This window comes from Muntiacus reevesi, chromosome 4 (assembly GCF_963930625.1).
Source record: "Muntiacus reevesi chromosome 4, mMunRee1.1, whole genome shotgun sequence".
Classification (NCBI taxonomy): domain Eukaryota; kingdom Metazoa; phylum Chordata; class Mammalia; order Artiodactyla; family Cervidae; genus Muntiacus; species Muntiacus reevesi.
The window spans coordinates 129,437,769-129,463,611 of NC_089252.1; the positions used below are offsets into that span (position 1 = coordinate 129,437,769).

The 25,843-nt window shown below is 37.2% G+C and overlaps 1 protein-coding gene across 3 annotated transcripts in view; it reads left to right on the plus strand.

The window, feature by feature from the left end:
* Nucleotides 1-25,843, plus strand: part of METTL25 (methyltransferase like 25) — a 128,561-nt gene that overhangs the window by 20,022 nt on the left and 82,696 nt on the right. For all 3 annotated transcript variants that reach the window (XR_010663043.1, XM_065934161.1, XM_065934160.1), the window contains exons 2-5: nucleotides 2,152-2,316; nucleotides 2,781-2,887; nucleotides 7,202-7,795; nucleotides 10,865-11,012. Coding sequence is in view for 2 of the 3 variants with exons in the window: in XM_065934161.1 (XP_065790233.1) it covers nucleotides 2,152-2,316; nucleotides 2,781-2,887; nucleotides 7,202-7,795; nucleotides 10,865-11,012 (1,014 nt within the window). In the remaining variant the exon portion in view is untranslated. The remainder of the gene's footprint in view (nucleotides 1-2,151; nucleotides 2,317-2,780; nucleotides 2,888-7,201; nucleotides 7,796-10,864; nucleotides 11,013-25,843) is intronic.

The window sequence follows — 25,843 nt, forward strand, 5'->3', positions numbered from 1 at the left end:
AGAGATAAGAAAGCCTTCCTCAGTGATCAATGCAAAGAAGTAGAGGAAAACAATAGAATGGGAAAGACTAGGGGTCTCTCTAAGAAAATTAGAGATACCAAGGGAACATTTCACGCAAAGATGGGCACAATTAAAGACAGAAAGAGTATGTACCTACAGAAGCGGAAGGTATTAAGAAGAGATGACAACAATACACAGAAGAGCTATATGAAAAATATCTTAATACCAGGGTAACCATAATGGTGTGATCACTCACCTAGAGCCTGACATCCAGGAGTGCAAAGTCAAGTGGGCCTTAGAGAGCATCACTACGAACAAAGCTAGTGGAGGTAATGGAATTCCAGTTGAGCTATTTCAGATCCTAAAAGATGATGCTTTAAAGTGCTACACTCAATATGCCAACAAATTTGGAAGGCTCAGCAATGGCTACAGGACTGGAAAAGGTCAGTTTTCATTCCAGTCCCAAAAAAAAGCAACACCAAGGAATGTTCAAACTACTGCACAATTGCACTCATATCACATGCTAGCAAAGTAATGCTCAAAATCCTTCAAACTAGGCTTCAAAAGTATGTGAACTCAGAACTTCCAGATGTTCAAGCTGGATTTAGAAAAGGCAGAGGAACCAGAGATCAAATTACCAACATCCATTGTATCAGAGATAAAGCAAGATAATTCCAGAAAAAACATCTACCTCTGCTTCATTGACTACGCTAAAGCCTACTCAATGTGTGGATCTCAACAAACTGTGGAAAATTCTTAAATAGATTGAAATACAAGACCACCTGCCTTACCTAAGAAACCTCCTCTAAGAAACCTGTATGCAGGACAAGAAGCAACAGTTAGAACCTGATTTTGAACAACAGCCTGGTTCAAAACTGGGAAAGGAGTACATCAAGGCTGTATATTGTCACCCTGCTTATTTAACTTATATGCAGAGTATGTCATGCAAAATGCTGGGATCAAGATTGGCAGAAGAAATATAAATAATCTCACATATTTGTTGACACCACGTTTATGGCAGAAAGCAAAGAGAAACTACAGAGCCTCTTGATGAAGGTGAAAGAAGAGAGTAAAAAGGCTGGCTTAAAACTCAACATTCAAAAAACGAAGATCATGGCATCCAGTCCCATGACCTTATGGCAAATAGATGGGGAAACAATGGAAATAGCAAGAGACTTTTCTAGGCTCCAAAATCACTGTGGACAGTGACTACAGTCATGAAATTAATAGAAGCTTACTCCTTGGAGAAAAGCTATGACAAACCTAGACAGCCTATTATAAAGCAGAGACATTACTTTGCTAGCAAAGGTCCATCTAGTCAAAGCTATGGTTTTTTCAGTAGTCATGTACAGGTGTGCGAGTTGGACCATAAGGAAGGCTGAGCTGAAGAATTGATGTTTTTGAAATGTGGTGTTGGAGAAGACTGTTGAGAATCCCTTGGACTGCAAGGAGATCCAACCAGTCCATCCTAAAGGAGTCAACCCTGAATATTCATTGGAAGGAATGATGCTGATGCTGAAGCTAAAGCACCAATACTTTGGCCACCTGATATGAAGAGCTGACTCATTAGAAAAGACCCTGATGCTGAAGAAGATTGAAGGCAGGAGGAGAAGGAGACAACACAGAACAAGATGTCTGGATGGCATCACCGACTCAATGGACATGACTTTGAGCAAGCTCTGGAAGATGGCGAAGGACTGGGAAACCTGGTGTGCTGCAGTCCATGGGGTCGCAAAGAGTCAGACACAACTGAGTCACTAAACAATATCAATGTGCATATGTCCCCTTCCTCCCGCCTGTGACCCCTTCCCGCCCCCTAGGTTTTGAAGAGCCCCAGTTTGAGTTTCCTGAGTCATCCAGCAGATTCTCACTGGCTCTCTGTTTTACGTATGGCAGAGTATGTGTTTCACGCCACTCCCGCCATCCGCCCCGCCCTCTCCTTCCCCCGCCCCGTGTCCCCAATTCTGTTTTCTGTCTGCGGCTCCATTGCTGCCCGCAAGGAGTTCATCAGAATCACCATTCTATATTCCATGTATATACACTAATACACAGTATTTGTTTTTCATTGATTGTTTTTTTAAATCTCCAACCGATTAGCTAGTAATTGCTTATTTTGTTGCCAACGTTTCCCTTTTTATCTCGATTTTTTAGATGTTACTGATTTTCCAAAAATATTTTGTGAAACTTCCCAGAAGCTGGTGAATGTGGAAGCATTTGCTCTGGCTGCAAAGTATTATTCTGTACAAAACTTGGGAGTATGTACTCCTTTTGATCAACTGCTTGTGGCCCTTCATGGAAATCAAAAACAGAGAACTGGTAGGTGTGTTTGTGTGTGTATGTATGTTTTTTAGGCATTTAGAATTAATATGCTATTCATATATGTCTATATTTCCAACATGTTCTTAATTTGTTAGACCTGGTAGACTTACCTGTTCTAAATGAATTGATTTTCTCATGCGCCATATTAAACAAACAACTTAGTTATAAATCTCCACATTTTTTTTCCTGCATTGTAGACTAGTTATCAGTCTTTTCCTTTGTAATTAATCATTTTATATTTCAAGGAACATTTTTAATAATGTTATATGAGTCTTTTTCATTTTATTAATTCAAACAATTCATAATAGCTAAACTAGTCGATAACTATCATATAGAAACCACAATAGGATCTCTGTATTATTTTCATATTTAATTATAGAAAACATGATCATCAACAGATGTTTCTTACCACTTTTATTTCTTTAGTAGCAGTGTGTTAATTCTGTTCTATTTTTGTTCAGATGAAAATGTGAAACTTGATGAGTTTATGAATTTGAAAAAATCTCACGAAGTTCAGGCAATGTCAGAACTCATCAGCAGTATTGCTGAATACTGTGGAATAAAGCAGGTAATAAGAGTATTTCCCTATATATTCTCGTGTTAAAATTATTACCGTTTTGGGGGGTATCATTCAAATTTCCTTTTCTACTGCCCTCCTCTAGTCTTTAAAACGTCATTAAGTGATAGCTAATGTGAGATACGTCACATCATTTCTGACCCTTTAAATATACTCTCACTACCTAATACACTGCAATTATAACCAATTTATACTAAAAAGATATGGCTATTAATATTTTGCTACAAATTTCACTCTTTTCAGAGTGGATAGAAGCTATGGTAATTATCTTATGTTGTAATTCTACATTGAAGCAGCATTATGGAGATGACTTCCTGCAGAATTGTTTACTGCTAGGTGTTCCCAAGGACGTGAGGTACCAACCTGTGGTCGGGGGCATCTGCCTTATTATTGTAACACAGAGAAACCTGGATTCTTTCATAGTGTCAGAATCATAATGCATTCCTATTGTCAAAAATAGCCTTGTGAAAGGTAGTGATGTCTGAAAACAGATGCGAAAATAAAATCAGTAGTTGCCTATGTTGGCCTATAAAAATAGTCATTTTTCTTACCCTACGAGAACATCTATGGGGGTCATGGAGGACTCTGCCTTCTTCAGTTTTTAAGAGGTGTTAGAATCTTTTCCGTGTATTCTTCCAGACTTCTGGGAGTTTGAGGATGGTTGGAAAATGATCGCTGCTTGAGCCAGGCTTGCAGAACCACTTACGGCAACACAGATCTTGAGGGTAGGAAGTATGGCAAGAGCTGAGGCAGGAGCTGTCAACCTTTTCTCCATGTGTCATGCCCAAGCAGTGCTTGTCGGGATCAGTAACAGGCTCACCATGATGGAGATACCCAGCCAGAGTAAAGGGGGCAAGTACACAGTAAAACGTAACCAGCTGCTGCTGTGCCTAACGTATGAAGGAATGTTAGAAGCATACAAGTGAATGGGGAAAATAAGCAATTTACTGATGATTGCATATTTTATGGTATCATTTTTAAAAAGCTCTTAAAGAAAATAATGGTATGTTCTTTTTTTTTCATTTATTTTTATTAGTTGGAGGCTAATTACTTTACAGTATTGTAGTGGGCTTTGCCATACATTGACATGAATCAGCCATGGATTTACATGTGTTCCCCATCCTGATCCCCCCTCCCACCTCCCTCTCCACCCAATCCCTCTATTCTTAATGCAAAAAAATATATGCAAAAAAACCATTAAAGAAGCAAGGGAATCATAGACAATAGTCTGATAATAGTTGTTAGCTCTGGTAGGGGAAGCAGGGGGATAGGCTATGGAAGGAACACGGTTATATGGAATGCGATTACTGATACACCCATCCCTAGGTTGGCTGGTGGCTTCATGGGTACAGCAGATGCTGCTGGAAGCCTTCCTCAGGTACTACTGGGCCTTACCACGTCATGGTGGTCCGGCTGCTTTCTACCTGGCAGTTGCTGTATTTCTTTCCCTGTGGATTTTCTCTGTGTGCTGAAGCATGGCACTGCCTGCATACACATTCTGGGGATTAATTCCTCTCTGTGTGCATCCTTAAATTAGTGACTAATACAAGTTAATAAACAAATACATCAACTCCCGGACTTTCCAGGTGACTTGAGTCTGAGGTTTGTGTTCTACACTGACTCTCCGAGTTTTCCAGTGGGATTAAACCCAGGTTGTTGTAAAGTCGTGTTTTGCCCACAAACACACCTGTTGTTGAGCTGCCTTCCTTTCTCTTTTTTTCCTACTCTATTCCCCTATCAGTGTTTTCTTCATCTCCCAAATAAATCACTTATACTTAAATCTTTGATGGGTATTTGTTGTTGTCCTTTATAACTTTTCATTTTGAGTATACTTATTTATATGAAATATATAATAATTTTCAATTGATAACAGATTAATTTCTAAAGTTCAGAGAAAAAATTTGAAATAGCATGGTTCATGTTGTTGTTCAGTCACTCAGTTGTGTCTCATTGTGACCCCATGATCTGCAGCACGCCAGGCCTCTTTGTCCTTCACCATCTCCCAGAGTTTGCTGAAACTCGTTCATTGAGTCAGTGATGCCATCCAACCATCTCATCCTCTGTTGCTCCTTTCTCCTCCTGCCTTCAGTCTTCCCCAGCATCAGGGTCTTTTCCAGTGAGTCGGCTTTTTGCATCAGGTGGCCAGAGTACTGGAGCTTCAACTTCAGTGTCAGTCCTTCGAATGAATATTCAGGGTTGATTTCCTTTAGGATGGACTGATTTGATCTTCTTACTGTCCAAGGGACTCTCAAGAGTCTTCTCTAGCACCACAGTTCAAAAGCATTAATTCTTAAGCACTCAGCTTTCTTTATGGTCCATCTCTCAAATCCATACATGACTACTGGAAAAACTATCGTTTTGACTATACAGATCTTTGTGGGCAAAATGATGTCTCTGCTTTTTAATACACTCTCTAGGTTTGTCATAACTTTTCTTCCAAGGAGCAAGCATTTTTTATTTCATGGCTATAGTCACTGTCTGCAGTGATTTTGGAGTCCAAGAAAATAAAGTCTGTCACTTTTCCATTGTTCCCCCTCTATTTGCCATGAAGTGATGAGACCAGCTGCCATGATCTGAGTTTTTTGAATGTTGAATTTTAAGCCAGCTTTTTCACTCTGCTCTTTCACCCTCATCAAGAGGCTCTAATTACTCTTTGCTATCTGCCATTAGACTGGTATCATCAGCATATCTGAAATTGTTGATATTTCTTCTGGCAATCTTGATTCCAGCTTCTTAGTCATTCCCCGTCCCGGCATTTTGCATGATTTACTCTGCATAATAAGTTAAATGCAGGGTGAAAATATACAGTCTTGATGTATTCCTTTCCCAGTTTTGAACCAATTCACTGTTCGATATCAGGGTCTAACTGTTGCTTCTTGTCCTGCATACAGGTTTCTCAGGATGCATGTAAGGTGGTCTGGTATTCCCGTCTCTTTGAAAATTTTCTGCAGTTTGTTGTGATCCACACAGTCAAAGGCTTTAGTGTAGTCAAAGAAGCAGAAGTAGTTGTTTTCTGGAACTCCCTTGCTTTTCCTCTGATCTGATGGATGTTGTCTATTTGGTCTCTGATTCCTCTGCCTTTTCTAAATCCAGCTTGTACATCTGGAAGTTCTCAGTTCACATACTGTTGAAGCCTAGCTTGAAGGATTTTAACCATTACCTTGCTAGCATGTGAAATGAGTACAATCGTATGGTAGTTTGAACATTCTTTGGCATTGCCCTTCTTTAAGATTGGGATGAAAACAAACTTTTTCTAGTCCTATGGCCACTGCTGAGTTTTCAAAATTTGCTGACATATTGTTCAGTTCAGTTCAGTCGCTCAGTCATGTCCGACTCTTTGCGACCCCATGAACCACAGCACGCCGTTGAGTGCAGCACTTGAACAGCATCATCTTTTCAGATTTGAAATAGCTCAACTGGAATTCCATCATCTCCACTAATTTTGTTCATAATAATGCTTCCTAAGGCCAATTTGAATTCACACTCAGGATGTCTGGCTCTAGGTGAGTGACCACACCCTCGTGGTTATCTGGGTATTTAGACCTTTTTTTGTATAGTTTCTGTTGTGTTCTTACCACATCTGCTTCATCTCTTCTGCTTCTGTTAAGTCTTTGTCATTTCTGTCCTTCACTTGCCCATCTTTGCTTGAAGTGTTGCCCTGTATCTCCAGTTTTCTTGAAAGATCTCTGGTCTTTCCCATTCTGTTGTTTTCTTCTAATTCATTCCTTTTTTCACTTAAGAAGGCTGTCTCTCCTTGCTATTCTCTGGAACTGTACGTTCAGCTGGGTATATCTTTCCTTTTCTCCTTTGCCTTTCACTTCTCTCCTTTTCTTAGCTATTTCTAAGGCCTCCCCAGACAACCACTTTGCCTTTTTGCATTTTTTTTTTCTTGAGGATGGTTTTGGTCACCACCTCCTGTACAATGTTAGGAGCATCTGTCCATAGTTCTTTAGACATTCTGTCTACCAGATCTAATTCCTTGAATCTATTTGTCACTTCCACTGAATAATCTTAAGGGATTTGATTTAGGTCACACCTAAATGTTCTAGTGAAGAAAGACAATTTTATTTTCAATATTTATCTTTTACATCTTTTCTTGACTTATTATACTGCTTAGAACTTCTCTTAAAATATTGAATAAAAATGCTGAGTTATTTGTTTTTAATGGGATCAAAAATTAAAATAGAGTAAAGCGTAACAGGTTGTATAAATTTTACAACCATCCATTTACTTGCTTTTTTAAAAAATTTAGATTGCTGTTACCATCTAACTGAAATCCCTTTAATTCATTCTGATTTCCTTTAGATAATTGACCTGGGTTCTGGAAAAGGCTACCTAAGCTCCTTTTTATCCTTAAAGTACGGCTTAAAAGTTTATGGAATCGACTCCTCAAATACCCGTGGAGCCGAGGAGAGAAACAGGAAACTGAAGAAGCACTGGAAAGTCTACCGTAGGCGGTCGAAACCAGACGTCAGTGGACTGGCATTACAAACAGCAAAAGAAAGGAAAGCGCAAGATGAAGCTAAATGTGAAGCAGACACCGAGGGCGTAGGTGCCAGCAGTGCTGCAGGTCAAGGGAGGCCATCCACCTCAGACTTTGTATTGGAGTTTTCAGGTTCTGTGATTTCTGACATCAGAAGACAAATGGAAAACCTAAAGGTTTATTCACACCAAGAGGAAAATTTGTGTTTTGAAAATGCCTTTTCTCTTAGAGACCTTTTGCCTGTTAATGCCATAGACCCTACTTCCTCATCCCAAATACCTAAGAGAAGAATGTCTGAAGCAAGTAAAGAGAGAAGAAAAATTACTTCAAAGTCAAATGAATCAAATATATATTCACCTTTAACATCTATTATCACTGCTGATTCGGAACTACATGATATTATTAAAGATCTGGAGGTGATTTCAGTTTTGAATTCTGTGATTTGATTTATGTAAAGGCCATAAAACATAGAATTAAATTTTAATATTAGTTTACTTAAGCTGCATATCTTATTTGATTGCATTAATTGAAAGAACCAAGAAAATAAAATTATATTCATGCTTTCATGATTTCTATAGATACCAAAATCTGATAAGAGTACCAATCTGACAATCATAGTTTTCCAGAATGGGGTGCCCTTACCCTCCCCTCATTTTTAATCCTGAATTAAACATAAGTACAAATACAGAAGCTAGTTAGCTAAGTTCTCATTATGCAATTGATGGATTTTTCAAATTCCACTCCAAGAAAATTCTTACATTTAATTTATATTTGGAATAAAGAGGTATCTAGGGCAATATTGGGCTTCCCTGGTAGCTCAGCTGGTAAAGAATCTGCTTGCAACACAGGAGACCTGGTTCGTTTCCTGGGTTGGGAGGTTCCCTGGAGAAGGAATAGGCTACCCACTCGAGTATTCTTGGGTTTCTTTGGTGGCTCAGATGGAGACCTGGGTTTGATCCCTGGGTCTGGAAGAACCCTGGAGGAGGGCATGGCAACCCACTCCCGTGTTCTTGCCTGGAGAATCCCCATGGACAGAGGGGCCTGCAGGGCTACAGTCTGTGGAGTCGCAGAGAGTCTGACACGACTAAGCGCGAGCTCAACCGTGAGCACGAGGGCAACATTATGTTTAATGGTAGCCTTGGTAACCAAAATTTCTATTGTATTGAGTAAGAGTAGCTTCTGAATTTTTTTTAAAAATTTTCAACTTTTTCTAAACTACAAGTATGTTGAGTCCTATAATGTTTAAGAGACAATGTATCTTAAACAAAGGCAGCATTGTATGTTAAAGCAATATTAGAGGAGTTTCTAGAATCATTTGGCTTAACTCAGTGTTTAGAAATCAAGGTAGCCTTTGAAGTTATGATATTCTACTCTTGTTAAATTTTTTGAAAAGTCTTCCCTAAAGAATGAATGAGCAAAAGATCCTAGAATTCTTCATAAGTTTAAATCCTTGTTTGATTGCTGACCAGTGTTTTAGTACTTTGTCATTTTAGAGTGGGGAGTTTTTCTTTGTTCCAGGTATTTTTGTATTTCATTAATTGTGGAAAACTGGTTAATCCTCATTAATTGTTTTTCCTATGTATGAAATCAGTAATTAAGTTACAGCTTAACCTTCTGTTGGGGTTAAACAACCCCAGTTACTTTAATTTGACTTCAAAATATATACACTTTTAGTGCTTATTATCATTTATTTTTGCTTTTAAGAGTCGTCTGAAAAGTATACGATCAAAACTGTATGCAAGCTTTTATAATAATTTGCTGATAAAATATATGATGGAAGATTTTTTCTTGGCTTCTTAGTGAATCAGTAATTTAATAACCAAAATTGACCAATGCCTCTTATCCTTTCTCCTCCCCCTGTACAACACACATGCAGTTCTTAAATATTTTGCTGTTAGGCTGCTATGCTAATTGCAGGTTTTTGTTTGCCACCTACTGATGTTATTAACCAACCCTGTGTAATGAGTACAGTAAAGAATGAGGTTAAATGTTTTTTGTGTTGTCTTTAGGGAGAGCTAAGCTTAAAAAGAGAGATTTGTACCTCTATGATCTACCCTTAATTAGCAACAAACCCTTTCTCTCTGAATTCCTTATTATTTATAACAAAACATCTAAGTAAAACCTACCCACGCAGTGTAATCACTGAGAAAAGCAAAATAATTGCACAGCATTTCATAAAATGTGCTTTGAAGAGAATAATGATTGAAGCAACTGAATATTTTATAAGGTTGAAGCAGTGTACAGGTACAATTCTTTTCTTTAGAAAGGTTAGACTTCAGCCCTGCCTGCAATGCAAGAAACCTGGGTTCAATCCCTGGGTCAGGAAGATCTCCTGGAGAAGGGAATGGCTCCCTACTCCAGTATTCTTGCCTGGAGAATCCCATGGACAGCGGAGCCTTGGAGGGCCATGGTCCATGAGTCCCAACGAGTTGGACACGACTGAAGCAACTAGGCACACACATATCTAGATTATATGAGCTAAAGTATTATTTTTTGTAAAATAACTCAAATGGAGTAGTTATATTTGTTCTTAAAATAGTTATAATGATATATTTGAGTCCCAACTTAATGTCTGTTATTTTAAATATTTATAATATTTATAATATCCATCATATTTATAATAACCTGATATAATAAGAATATAAAACATTTACTGAATTTTATTATGTGCCAGAAATTATACTAAGTCACTTACAAGTATTAACTTAGTAAAGTCTTGCAACAACCCATTGAGATGAGATACTATTATTGGCCTCATTTTACAGATGAGGAAATTATGGAACTGAAGAGTTAAACAGCATATTGATCGAAATTCTTTTGAGTGCGTGCCAGTGTGACCACTCGGTGTATGCATTTAAATTAGGCTTTGAGTAATTAAGAGAAACATCCCAAAGGAATTTTACATAATTCATGTTGTAAAATTAAGAGCAACATTTTTTATTTGGAATTGGTATTGTCATATTTGGTGTAATGAGTGAACTAAGTAAATTTTTTTGATGTTGGAATCGAAATGCCAACTTAGCAAGGCTTAATTTCTTTTGAATTTCTCTTGTATGGCAGGTTTTATAAGTTTTGAATGGTGAAGTGCAATTTAAAAATTGACTATTAAGATATTAATGTATCTCAAATCACAAGTTTGTCCTAGTAACACCACCTACATTTGATTGGTCAAATTAGCCTTTATTTTGACTAGTTATTAAGCAAATATTAATTGTAGAAGAGACCAGAGAAAAGTAAAATGGACAAGTAACCAAAAGCATTAGAAAATCAGCTCAGAAGTATATCAGTTTTGGTGAAAGATCACAATCATTTTACCTATAAAGGAAATAATTATGTTATGAAAATGGGACATATGATACTTTCTAGTTAGAACTTTATAATTTTTTTAAAGCTCTGCGTTCTGATAAACATATACAGTTTTCACCTGAAATGTGTTTTACCCCTGTTTTTAATTTCTAACATTTTTTTTCTTCTTATCTTTTAAGGATTGTTTGATGGTAGGTCTCCATACTTGTGGTGACCTTGCTCCAAACACTCTGCGAATATTCACTTCCAAGTCTGAAGTCAGAGGGGTTTGCAGTGTGGGTTGCTGCTATCACCTCTTATCTGAAGAGTTTGAAAACCCACATAAAGGTACAGAGTTACAGAGTTCTTCATGTCTCATGATTTTATTTATTCGAGCAAAATGATTGCTTTATCTCTCTCCCTCTTTTTTGTTGTTGATAGTATTGTCAATTTGAGTTACCATTTGAAATAAGATCTGATATTCTTTTTTTTTTCCATTTATTTTTATTAGTTGGAGGCTAATTACTTCACAACATTGCAGTGGGTTTTGTCTTACACTGACATGAATCAGCCATGGAGTTACACGTATTCCCCATCCCGATCCCCCCTCCCGCCTCCCTCCCCACCCAATCCCTCTGGGTCTTCCCAGTGCACCAGGCCCGAGCACTTGTCTCATGCATCCAACCTGGGCTGGTGATCTGTTTCACTATAGATAATATACATGCTGTTCTCTCGAAACATCCCACCCTCGCAGATCTGATATTCTTGAAATTTTAGAAATGTTAATCAAATGAAAATTGATGCATTGTCACTTGTGGTATATTTTGTGATAGTTTTTTTTTTTTTTTTTAATCATAGTATGGTCTTAAAGAGTGCCAAAAACTGCAAATATGTGAAAATTTTGTGTGATACATGTTTTAGAGAACTTCTATTTAAAAATATTTGTCAGATACACATTTACTAATGTAGTGAAGCTGAGTTATTTTTTCATAAATATAGAGTTGACAAGATTTGCTTTCATTTCCAAACCCTTCTCCATCTTGTAAGGCATACTGGTATTTCTCCCTCACGAAAAGTTTCTTACTCTATTTTGAAATGATAAAACACTATGCTTCAAAAAGGTGGAGACTGCAGTTGCTTTAAAATAATAGTATTCATACTATTTGCTCCTTGGGCTGAGAAGGTACCTGAGGAGTGAAGTCAGAGTATGTTGGCAAGACTGAAAGCTCCTCCAGTCCTTCACTTAGAGCAGCTCCAGAAATTCCTCCTTTTGACCCACTTTATATGTTAGATCTCTCTATTAGACATGGTATCACATTAGGTCATTATTTAGTTTATTAATATTAACAGTTCTCTTTTCTATTAGTTTAATGAGTTATTTATCAATATCCAGTGTCCCTTGCCAGGAATTTTTAGGCCAGGAAGTTGTATCAATATGGATGGCATTCTTTGCTCTTTTTTTCAGTTATAAAACCCAGATGGGTATGAAATTTTGATTATTTTTTATTTAGTCATGTCCAGGAGGTAAAAATTATTATTGTGTACTGAAATTTGGCTGGGTGAAACAGAGGTCTTCCTTAAAACTGGCAAAAGTTTTTGTGAAGAAGAGTGGAGTTTGAATATTTTTATGTCAGTGTTTTAAAAACTATCTTTTAGAAAAGATATGCAGATGTAAAATTGTGAATATGTAGAGATACATGGAGTGAGAGAAAGAAAGCAAATTGGCAAAAAGTTAACAATGGTTTAATTTAAATGGAAAATATGCTTGTCATATTGTTATTTCCAACTTTGCTCTGAGTACACAGATTTTCAAGATAAAACTTGGGGAAAAGTGCACCTAAAATTTTTTGTTTACTCTATAGTATATAACCAAATATTTACATTAGTGTATAACCCTTTTTGTACCTCTTTCCTAAAAGAAATGGGGGGGGAAAAAAAACAAAACATTTAATGCAATCACAGTTTTACAGCTTTCAAAATATTAAATGGAAAATGTTCTCCTGGCTCAGCAAGCTTAAAATTCTATGTAGGGAAGCTCTTGTTCTTCAAGGGCTTCCTGTTCTACAGGTACAGTGAAACAGGTTTTTTTTTTAACAATTGGCCCAGTTGGGAGTAGATGGAGCCACTCTTTCAGTTCAGAAATACTGTCTTATAGTGTAAGAGCTTTAATTTCAGCTCCCTGCTTCCTTCTTTCACTTTAACATCATCCCCCTCCACCTCATCCCCCCACCACCCGCCACCAAAAGGCCCTCCCCCCCCCCCCCCCCCCGCAAAGGGCTCCCCTCTCCGCTGTAGGTGGTCCATCTTAAGACTGCCATCTCTGGGCCTGCTGGACCCTTGCAGACCTTGCTGTGTATCGTCAGGCCTCAGACTTTATCTCTGCCTTCACACGATGGGGTCCTCTCCCCTGGCAGCGTGCTCTGTTCCCTGTCACACACATTTTTCCACCTCTGATTCTCCCTCTGAGATGATCCCCAGAGCTGGTTCCACTGATTTGAGATGTTTATTCCTTAATGTACATTTAAATCAACATGTCTAGTATAAGTATGCTTTATGAGTAACTTTACTTATTCTCTGACTTTTGTTGACTATGCAAAGAAAATTCAGATTTAAGTGGCTATCATTATTGCATGACAACTAGGAAATGGTATTGGTACAATTTACATCCTTTGTCTGGTTCTTCCATTTTATTCTTAAGGGGGTTGGCAGAAACCACTTGCTAGGGTAGGAAGCAGTTTAAGAGATTGACTAGTTGCTCACTAGTTGCTTCTTTGTCAGTTCATTTTATGTCACTCTTCTCTAGGCAAATAGTAATTTAATATTCTTAGTTACATTTATTTATAATGTGTATAAACAAGCATAAGAGAAGATAAATATTTTTAGAGCTAAATGAAATGATTGGGGAAAGTCTTTTGTGTTATGAGACCACTTAGGTACCTTTTCTGATACACTCTTATAAATTGTTTAGAAGTATTTATTGGCCATGTATGCAAATTGAGATGAAAAAATATCTTTGAATAAGGCATGTTCACTAGAGAGGTTTTCGCAGAATCTGAAGGAAGATCGGTGCGCTACATCTTCAGCTTTGCCGCTTCATTTCTGCTGTGGAAAGATTTGATAGAATGAGTATTCAGAATGTAGACACTGGTTTTTGTTTACTTTTTTATCTTCAGAACTCAGCACATTGCCTCAGACATGATTCATGCTGATCAGTGTTTGTACAATGTGTGCTGAAGAGATACTTGAGTGGCAGTTGCCCTTGTTCACCGCATTGATAGGAGGAGTTTGGTCCCAGAACTCAGACAAGAAAAAGTGTTAGAAAGGTTTGTTAATGACTGACTGGCAGCTACAAACTCTCATTTTCCCTGCTTGTAGGCAGAGTTAATTCATGCAAAGACCTTCCTGTCAAAAATATCTTAACCATTGGAAATCATTGAGATTGTGATCTCAATGGCTTAAGATCTATGAACTAGACTTTAGTGGCAAAAGCTGTTAGTATTATCTTAATGTTACTTGATTCCCTCATAAATACCTGAAAAGCACGGAGGCTTGGGAGTCTTGCTTGTTAGGAAAGCAAAGAATAATCAGGAGGGAACCGGATTGAGTGATATTTTGAAGCTGGTGGAGATGTATGCAAGGTGATTACCTTCAAATACTTTAAAGCAGAGTTTGAAAGCCAAAAGGTAGGAGGAAAATGTAGAAAAATAAGTGATAGGAAAAACAAAAGCAACCTAGGCTTATGTTGAGCTTTGCCTAGCTTTGAACTGTTGTACCTTCTCTTCTCAAAAACTGGATGGCAAAAAGTCACTCCTTTCTTTCTTTCCCACACCCCATCTTTATTTTTCTTGCCATTGCCTATAGTGAAAGGAGAGAAGATATGAACCATCTCCTGTGATTTTTAACAGTATTTCTCAACTCTGGTTGTCTAGCTGGATCCTTTATGACAGTTTCAGTGTCTAGATGCTTGGGACCTGCTTCTGACCTTCTGAAGTATCACTAAGAATGGGGTTTTAATATAAGTATTTTTAAGAAGCACTGTAGGAATTCTTATGAACAGTATCATTGAAAACAAATATTTATTATGGTTCTTAAGTAGACCTGCAGAATTTTAGAAGATGTTCTGTAGAAATATATGCAAGGTTGTTTGTAGTTATTTTAACCTATCCCATGCAGGGACTTAGGTGGACTCTACTCATGTGCTAGTTTGAAGATCCAAACAAAAGACTGAACCCAAGAAGATCTAAAAAAGGTATATCAAAGTCTAAACTACAGAGAATTAATCCCCCAGAAGCCCTTGAAGCATCGAGCTCAGAATGAAAACCCAGAGAAATCAAACATACAGGCAAAAATGCACAATAAAGTTAAGGGTTAGAAACTAGAGACAAAATCAAGGAAGACAATCTGGAACAAGGAAAAAGAGTCCAAGATAATTATATGAGCACCACTAGAATTTTGATAGCTTAACTTTACTGATGAGTGGGTGTGTATGTGTGAATAGCAGACTTTTTGTTCTTGACTATTTAGCAGTGACTGTTTGGAAAGATGGAATACGGATGTGGTCTTATTTTGTATGTACAACATTCATAGTATTCCTAAAATAGAAATCTACCACTGTACAGTTTGATCATGATGTTAAGATAAACTAACTTATAGGGCAAGATGTTTGCATGGGCAAGGTTGGCATGTTTCCTGTCACATATTTAGGACTAGGTTCCATGGAGTGATAGGCTTCCCTGATGACTCAGATGGTAAAGCATCTGCCTACAATGTGGGAGACCCGGGTTCAATCCCTGGGTCGGGAAAATCCCCTGGAGAAGGAAATGGCAACCCACTCCAGTACTCTTGCCTGGAGAATCCCATGGACGGAGGAGCCTGGTAGGCTACAGTCCATGGGGTCTCAAAGAGTCAGACATGACTGAGCGACTTCACTCACTTTTCCATGGAGTGATGTCTTCGAATAATCAAGTACATCATGTGTTGCTCCCCTCATATCTTACATACCTGCCCCTAACCCTCTGTTTGCACAGCTGTTTTCAAGTTTGAATTGAGGCAGTATTGCCTTTGGGATGTAAATCTGAGTTATTAATAGTCCAACATAGTATAGTAGAAAAGTCTGCTAAGTACACTGCAACTTTTTGTGATGATATTGTACTATGTAAACAATATGTATTTTACATGAATATGTTTAGCCAGTACTCTGTGGTAGACCATAGAGGTGGTCTGTCATGAATGTTAATTTTCAAAAATACCTCAAAACTCTCTGAGCAATTATGAATGCCAAAGTTCTACCATATGCTTTAAAAGCTGCTTTTAAACATTTATACATTATGAGCCAGTAGTTCCTAGGAGAACATGAAATAACAGAAACAGTTTTATTGCAGTGCTTTATAGAATATATATATATATGTATATGTTTTCCCAAGTTTGACTTGTTTCAGTGTTTTGTCTTAATATTGACTATCATTATCATAATTAATTTAAAATACTGATACTATTTCTTTCCATGGAAGCTGGAGAGAGAACATCTTTTGGTTGTTTTTCCTGTCAAGGTAGAGATATGCTGAAGAAACACTACTGGTTACCTCTTCAGATCCACATCTCTCTCCTGTGTTAACTGAACTATGACTTTGTTCGAGCATCAGTTATTAGGAAGACTGAGTGCTGCCATCACCTCAGAAATACGCGACTCTCAGTCTAAATTAGCTACGCTGCCTCCGTCTATTTAAGAATGGATATGAGACAGTTGTTACCAGTGAAGCATGAGTAGCGTATCTCCAAAGGGGTTTCCTGGGAAATATTTTTTTTCTCTTAAAATTGAATACAAGACAGAAACATTGCTTTTCTTTTTCGCCTCTGGTCTCCGTCATCTGTATCTGTTTGTTCAGTCTAGTAATTCTACCTGCTATGCATTCTGTCAGAATTTGATCTCAGTTCTGTAACTGAGTCATTCAGGCCTGGTCTGAGGAATGAAAGGTAATTTACTTTTCCTGTAAGTTGATATGATCATATCAGAGAACTTGGAGTGCAGGACGAGTAGGGAAAGAGCTGGGACCCCCGAGAGTCATGGCAGGTGGTTTCATCGAGCTTCTTCAGTGACCTTGATAGGAGCGCTTTCTGGGAGCAGCCTTTGTCGGGGAACAGGTTTTTGCTTGGTCTCTCCTTGTCCTCTCAACCCAATACCCGGAAGTCTGCTCGTATCTTCAGTGCCCTCCTAATACTGCAGATCTGCAGAGTTAAACACAAATGGTGAAACCCTTGAAAGCCTATGGCTCACTTTTGTGTTTACCCTTGGGCTGAATGTGTTTCAGGGCATTAAGGTGATCCTCCCTAGAGCCCTCCATTTACTTCTTTTCTTTTTTTTTTTTAACAAAGGAGGACTATAGATCATCTTTTAGCTGCATCTTTCAACCTGGTCCTGCCATTTCTGTATCAAATAGAAATTTGTCAAGGGCATATGATACCCATCCTACTATAAAACTATTTCTCAATTTAAGACACCAGTAGGACTTTTAAGGGAGGAGGCTAGATTCTTATATAGTCAACCTCTCTGTCTTTTAGAATTAACAACTGGTTTTCATTGGTTTAAATTTAGAAGTACTTCACCTGGAAATGTATCTGGAGGATGAAGGAAAAGTGTTGAGCTTATTATTTGAAAATGTAACACACAGTTTAAAAATAAGCATGTCTTGTATCTTGAAACCTTTTGGATATTCAATATATAGTATTAATATTAAAAACTTCTAAGGCAATATTAGCTAGTTAAGATTAGCTTTACACCCTGTTTTGTGTCTAATTTTAGTCCAGCAAATAACAGTGAATTAATCTCATCATTCCAGCAATGCATAAAAATTGCTATCTTTTTAGTAAAGATTTTCTGTTTCATAAATTGTGCATTTTATTAAATCTGTTTGTTTGCTTTGAGCATTTAATGCTAGAATTTTGGAGGACGTAAAGGAATAAAGTTTGGTTTCTTTTATCGAAAGAGCATTTGTTTGACTTCCATTTCCAGCCATGTGTGATTTTTCTGAGGAACTTTCCTTCTGTAGTTCAGCTAATCCTGCCTAAATTAAAACATGTATTTCTTTAAGCATTGCTGAGTCTACAAAAATAAGGGAAATCTCCATGGATGAAGAAAAATCAAAACCAAAAGAGAGAGGAAGAGGAGTTCAAACTAGAGCAGGGAACTGTGAGTTATAAGATAGCAGACAGTGCTGTCCTCAGGCAGATGCTGGTCACGTTGGGAAACAGAGACTGACATTGGGCCCACCTACTCGGTGGAAGAGCTGGACCTGAAGAGCTCTTACTAAGCCATGACCTTGAATGAGGCAAAGCGGTCTTCAGTCAGTCCATGCAGAGGTAAATTCAAATCTTTGTGGTGGAATACTTCCCAAATTCTGGCCCCTGGAATTTCTACGGATTAAAATCTACCGAATGTAAGCTCAGAACTTTAACAAACAAACAAACAAAAAACTATCACAAAATCTGTCTGGCTAGGTATCCTGCCTGCCCCGCCCCCCACCACATTCAACTAAAAATACTGAATATAATTAAACTTTGTTTCTTAAAGCGTTGAAATACTGGAAAGATGCATAGTATTTATCAGGTTAGTATACAGGAGACAGTAGGAGTCTACAAAGATAACAGAAATGCTGAAGCTACTACGGGTATTTGTGTACTGTGGCAAAGTTGAACTTTGGTTTCAAAGCTCTACAAGGAATGGGGTGCAAATGATAAAACTTGTACTTAGGTACACACAGAGGCACACACATAGGATGTACTCTCAGAAGTTGAGACCATAAGGATAAGGAATAAATTTAGAGCGGCTGTAGCAGAAATATAGTGGATTGAAACATTTAAGATTACTTTGGGGGTGGCAATAATGGAGAAGGGATTTTCAAGGACTCTTATCAGGTTTCTGTTCAGAGCCACTCGGTAGGTGATGGTACAGTTTACATTACGGAAAAAATTAAGGAAGGCCAAGTTTCAGGACAGAGTTTTGCACATGTTTAATAACTTAAGATTGCTTTATATAGGAGTGATCATATTTGGACAGGTTTTATAAATACATGGGAATGGAACTATTGTAGTATAATCACATAGGATTTATTTTTGTCTTACTTTCCAGAAAATCTGTAAGGTAGTAGCTCACATTGGTTCACATAGTTCAAGGGTGTGAGGGCCAAGGTCCTTTTAGTTTTGTTGACCTTTCACTGTGGCCACACAATGGTTGCTGCTGCTCCAGCCATTATAGTTCAGATGGAAAGAAATATGAAGATGGAAGAACTTTTCCCATCTGAGATAGCATCCTTTAAAGAAATTCCTTGGTAATTCTATCCAACAAGTTCTGCTCCTCCATTGTTCATCTCTAGAAGTCTAGGTAGTCTGGGAAATGTAACCTTCTAGATGGGCATCTTACAGCTCCAAACGAAATCAAGATTCTGTGAGTAACAAAGAAGGAGCAACTAGATATTTGTAGGCATTTAGCATTCTTTGCCACTGTGTGTGAGAGTGTGTGTGTGTGTGTGTGTGTGTGTGTGTGTGTGTGTGGACAATCATGTGTGAGTATTACTGCATGAATAAGGATGCATAAGGGCACAGCAGGTGAAAGTGATGAGTGTGGATAATGGAACAGTATGTGCATGTACCAGAGTGTAATCATATCCGTTGTCCTCTTCTTTCTTTTAATAGTAGAACTCCTCTTAGTTTTAGTAAAGCAGATGTCACCCAGCTAGAGTGCCTGACTCCCATGTGACAAATTCAAGCCAGTAGAATGTAGTCAGATAATGTGTGCAATTTATTTAAAGGGAAGCTGCTTGCTTCTCTGTTTTTTTCAGTCTTCTTACTGGCTAAGGAATAACAATGACCTTGATACTAACGTTTGTAGCTAATTCTTTGAGCATAGCAGAGTAGCCTGACCTCTGGGCTCTGGATAACACACTCTATACCTAATACCTTTTTCTGTACCATGACAGGAGAGAAAAGATTTCTGTCTTATTTAAAGACCTGTGTTCTGAGATCCTATCCAGTACAGGTGGATCTAAGGTCTTGTTCTGAATGCTTCTTCTTTGGTGAAACTTTTACCTTAAGACTAATTGTTACGCACTATAAATATATAGCAAGTCAACAATAATAGCAACAACAAAGGATAACAAATTTTATGTGACAGATTATATGTGAATATATACAATTTATAAATGATTTCTTAGAGGTAAGGGAAAAAAAGAGAATATGATAAGTATTAAAAGAGCTATTCCAGCTAGAAGGTGGAAAGGATTTCCTGTTAGGAAATCAGGAAGAGCTTTGCAAAGATATTAATAGTAACTTTTAAATTGAGCTTTGTAGGGTAGGATTTAGATAGACAAAAATGTTGAGAGAGGCATTGTAAGCGTTAGGAACAAGGTGAGTTAAGGCATGGCAGGTCACTCATTGGAGATGAATAAATATTCTAGGTGGTAGCTTGATTCTTGTGAAGTATAGAAGAGTGATATAAGGTGGGAAAGAAAGGAAGAGGTCAGTCCAAGAGGGCCTCATATGGAAAGTTCATTTCAGAAATGAAAATTTTGAGCAGAACAGTAACATGACCAAAAGCAGAAGCTGTCAGGACCTGTGAATTTTCAACTGTGAGATTCTCTAGTACCCTACCAGTGAAACAGTGGGGAAACCAGAAATCGTGCGATCAAGGCTAGGACAACTAGTGCAGTAGAAGCATTCACCCCAAAGGAGATAACTAGCTGCTTACATTCCTATTCAAAAGGCAAACACCAGTCAGATGTGAGCTGACATCTGTCATCAAAGGGGCTTAGTGGAAAATTGGAGCACATGCAGCAGGAGTTTCTGATCAGGTTTTAATATATTTGTTCTTTGAAAGGTACTGGATCTCACAACACACAAATGTGTGCTCATATTTTTATTCTATTTCTATTAAATTTTTTAGAAATACTGATCACGACCACTAAATTTCATGACCCATTAGTGGGTTGTAGCCAGTGGTGTGACAGTAAATGTTTAAATGATTTGCTCCGACCCTGGATAAAAGCTCTAATATGCCACATTTCCTGGTATCCATGGTATAAATATACCCAGATTGGCCAGTTTCAAGCTATCACTGTTGTCACTCAATGCTTACCTGGGAAGAGATGACACAGTCAGCTCTCTCTGGAGTCAACCTCACTGCACCACTGACTTTGACCCACAGTTTGAAATAAATGTAAATATATGTTTGTTTGTTTTAAGTAAGTGAATTTATTCACTTAAGCAGCAAGTCAATCTATCTGCTTACTTAAGCAGCAAATCAACCTATCTGTAAAGCCTCCCAAAGAGTATCTGGTATGCAGCAAATGCTGAATATATATTTGTCAAAAGAATAAGTTCCTTTATTTAGACAAATATAAAGGAATATTTATGCCTTCCTTAGTTTATTTCTTTTTCACTGGCCAACTTTTCATATAAAGACTTCAGTTTCTCAACTGAATCTCACAGAGATTTTTCAGATTTCTAAACTTCCTACTATATCACATGTTCATTTCTTAAAATTTTAAAAGAATTTTAGCATAAAATTTGAGAAAATAAAAACAAGTTATTATTTTAAAAAAATTATAAGCAATTGATTATATTTCAAAATGATTCTTTGAAGAAAAGAGATTTTCAGAAATAATTTTATTGAAGTATAGTTTATTTATAATGTAATTATTTCTGCTGTGCAGCAAAGTGATTCACTTACATATTGTTTGTTTAGTCACTAAGTGGTTTCCGACTCTTTGCTACCCCTTAGACTGTAGCCCACCAGGCTCCTCTGTCTATGGAATTTCCCAGGCAAGAATACTGGAGTAGGTTGTCATTTCCTACTCCAATGCATATATACAAATTTTTTTCATGTTTTTTCCATTATGGTTTATCATAGGATATTGAATATAGTTCTTTGTGTTACATAATAGGATCTTGTTGTTTATCTATCCTATGTATAATAGTTTGCATCTTCTAATTCCAAAATCCCAATCCTTCCCTTCTCTCACCATCCAAAAATGAAGTTTTAAAAACAAGTAATTTATAAATGATTGGTAATATTTCAAATTAATTTGTTTCAATTAACTTTCTTTTAGCCTTTCTTATACATCATTACTGTTTGATCCAGAATCTGGATATCGGGGCATGGAATTCTTTTAGCAAGTCTGACTAACTTTATAATCAATCTGAAATTAAAATGAAGACTCTCTGAAATTATTAGAGCATAAGAACTGATTTAGTAACAACCTTGAGCATTGAGAATATCAGAGAAAATTTATTCAGCATAGGATATGCTAAGATACAGGAGATACTCAGGAAACTCTGTATCCACCAACTGCCTATTTTCCTAGATACCTAGGTAGGACAGTATCCAGAAATTGACAACCCAATGGGAAGACATATAACAAAAGACACACATATAACAAAAGACAATGTAATAGGTGCTGTATTAGATTTGAATGCTCTGAGATAGTAATATGTAAATTCCCAAGGAAGTCCAAAAATATCCCATAGGGAGAAGAGTCTTTGACTAGAGTTTTACTATTCTCTGCAGAGCTGTGGCCTTGTATAAATAAGTTTACTTTTGTGGATCATTTGTAAATTAGTAAAAAGAAAAATTAGATGATCATGAAGGTCTCACTTATGACTCTGATAATATGATCTTATGACTTGAATATATGCTTTCCAAAATATGTCTTTTATTTAAAGTGAACCTCACCTGTGTTTACCACAATATTTAGATTTAGCCCTGGTTTCTTTTCTTCTTAATTATATAGGGTCTTCTTAAACAAATACTCTAGTTTCCTACTATGATTCTGCATTTGAAGGGTAATGTAGAGTTTTTGCAAATCATACTCTTAAATTAAATCTATGTCATTGTAATAATAGCCTTAAATTTTCCAAAAGCTTTATGTTAAGTAAAAGCTATCTAACAATAAATTCCTAGTTAAAAAGTTTTCATTTTCTTAGCTATCAATATTAACAGTTTATTGAATTTGTTTAGAATCGGTAGCCATCAAGAGATAGCTTGGCTTGAAAGAAGGTATTGATCTTGTAATCTTAAGAGTGGATAAGTAGACCCCACTATCAACTCTGTAGATTCAGGTGTTTATAACCTTTACTTACAACATCACATTACTTCTCATTGTTCAGCTGGGCTTAAGTCTAAGGGAAATTCTTGCCAATTAACATGGAGTGAATGCAGAGATTTCTAGATGTACTTGGCAGTCTGTGCATAATTACCTCACACAGACAGCTGTATCTGATCTTCAGTCAGTTGTACATTTTCTAGAGTATTGGCTCTGATTACTTTTGCCATAGGGAATCTTCTTGCTGCCTACAAGTAGTTAGACATGGAGTTTTAATATATATTCACCTTTCTTTAATTTGCACTTCGTTGTTTTTCTTGACTAATAGAAAGTGGTTTTAGAAGCTCATGCGGATTGTATTTATTTAGCAAAAAAACAAGTTTTCGCTGTGCTCATGATAAGTAAAAGAATTTCATTAAATCTAAAATTAAAAATTAGTATATATTTACTTAAAAGAAGTACTAAAGAGAAATATATGCTTCAAACCATAAGGTAAGATGAAATCAAAGTTAAGAGAAACTCTTATCAGAAAGTTTACAATAAACTAATACAAAACAGGCTTTAAAAAAAAGCTAGTTTACATTCTACCAGTTTTATATACAAATTTGGATGTGTAGTCTATATAGTAAATGATGTTGAAAAATATTTTGCTATAAATATTGCATTTGCACATTTCTTTTTTTCATGTGATAAATAAATTTTAAACACATTGTCTAAATTTCTTTCATCATCAGTCTGGCACAATGAGCAAAATTTTCCTAGGAATGAAGTTTATAATGTGATTCATGATATTCATATAAAGATTGTCTTAATGTTTCAGATATTCCGTATGTGCTCAATATAAACTATTTTATCAATTCTGGAGTCTTGAATATAGAATATATGAAGAGGAACAGAGGAAATCTATCATGCACAGTAAGATGCACCACTGAGAAGCTGCTATCACAGTGTTTGCCAGACCAGTGCAGTGTTTTCTATCAGTACTCAGACATTGCTGTTCTTATAGTCATGCATAAAAATAGCAAAGCAGGACTTCTCTGGCAGTCCAGTGATTAAGACTCTGCACTTCCAGGAGAGAGGAGGCAGGTTCAATCCCTGCCCAGGGAACTAAGATCCAACATGCCACGTGGCATGGCCAATTAAAAAAAAAACTACCAAGGCAGTAGTATTTAGGCTGATTCATTAAGAAACAGTGTTTGAATGTAGATGTGACTCTGTTAAAGCAATATATTTTAAACTAGGACTGTAATTTACATATTCCTATGAGATTATGTTTCCAGCTACACTTTTAACCAAAGGATAGGTGAAATATTAATATACTGATTATACAATAGGGCTACAAGTGGAGATGCTGCTGCTGCTGCTAAGTCACTTCAGTCGTGTCCGACTCTGTGCAGCCCCGGGGACGGCAGCCTACCAGGCTCCCCCGCCCCTGGGATTCTCCAGGCAAGAACACTGGAGTGGCTTGCCGTTTCCTTCTCCAATGCATGAAAGTGAAAAGTGGAAGTGAAGTCGCTCAGTCGTGTCTGACTCTAGCTACCCCATGGACTGCAGCCCACCAGGCTCCTCCATCCATGGGATTTTCCAGGCAAGAGTACTGGAGTGGGGTGCCATTGCCTTCTCCGACAAGTGGAGATGAGAAACAGAAAAAAAGATGATGTAAATAGGGCTAACCTGGTGTAGTCTAGAGAAAAACAAATGAGAAATGATAAATTACCCTTTTACCATTGACTAATCAGCCACTCTCATTAGAGTATTTTGTGAAGCAAAAGACCATACATGGAATATATATCTCAGTGACTTAAATTGGAGATTCAATTGGTGAAGGCAGAAGTAGAAGATACAGTAGGTCCTCAATTCATAGTATAGATTTGATAATTAATTAATGTGAATATCTGTTCTGCTGTGACTTTCTTCAAATGTCTTGAATTCTTTTTTTTTTTTTTTTTTTTTTTATTTTATTAGTTGGAGGCCAATTACTTCACAACATTTCAGTGGGTTTTGTCATACATTGACACGAATCAGCCATAGAGTTACACGTATTCCCCATCCCGATCCCCCCTCCCACCTCCCTCTCCACCCGACTCCTCTGGGTCCTCCCAGTGCACCAGGCCCGAGCACTTGTCTCATGCATCTCACCTGGGCTAGTGATCTGTTTCACCATAGATAATATACATGCTGTTCTTTTGAAACATCCCACCCTCACCTTTTCCCACAGAGTTCAAAAGTCTGTTCTGTACTTCTGTGTCTCTTTTACTGTTTTGCATATAGGGTTATCATTACCATCTTTCTAAATTCCATATATATGTGTTAGTATGTTGTAATGTTCTTTATCTTTCTGGCTTACTTCACTCTGTATAATGGGCTCCAGTTTCATCCATCTCATTAGAACTGATTCAAATGAATTCTTTTTAACGGCTGAGTAATATTCCATGGTGTATATGTACCACAGCTTCCTTATCCATTCATCTGCTGATGGGCATCTAGGCTGCTTCCATGTCCTGACTATTATAAACAGTCATCAAGACAGTATGGTACTGGCACAAAGACAGAAATATAGATCAATGGAACAGAATAGAAAGCCCAGAGATAAATCCACGAACCTATGGACACCTTATCTTTGACAAAGGAGGCAAGGATATACAACGAAAAAAAGACAACCTCTTTAACAAGTGGTGCTGGGAAAACTGGTCAACCACTTGTAAAAGAATGAAACTAGAACACTTTCTAACACCATACACAAAAATAAACTCAAAATGGATTAAAGATCTAAATGTAAGACCAGAAACTACAAAACTCCTAGAGGAGAACATAGGCAAAACACTCTCCGACATAAATCTCAGCGGGGTCCTCTATGACCCACCTCCCAGAATATTGGAAATAAAACCAAAACTAAACAAATGGGACCTAATGAAACTTAAAAGCTTCTGCACTACAAAGGAAACTATAAGTAAGGTGAAAAGACAGCCCTCAGATTGGGAGAAAATAATAGCAAACGAAGCAACAGACAAAGAATTAATCTCAAAAATATACAAGCAACTCCTGAAGCTCAATTCCAGAAAAATAAATGACCCAATCAAAAAATGG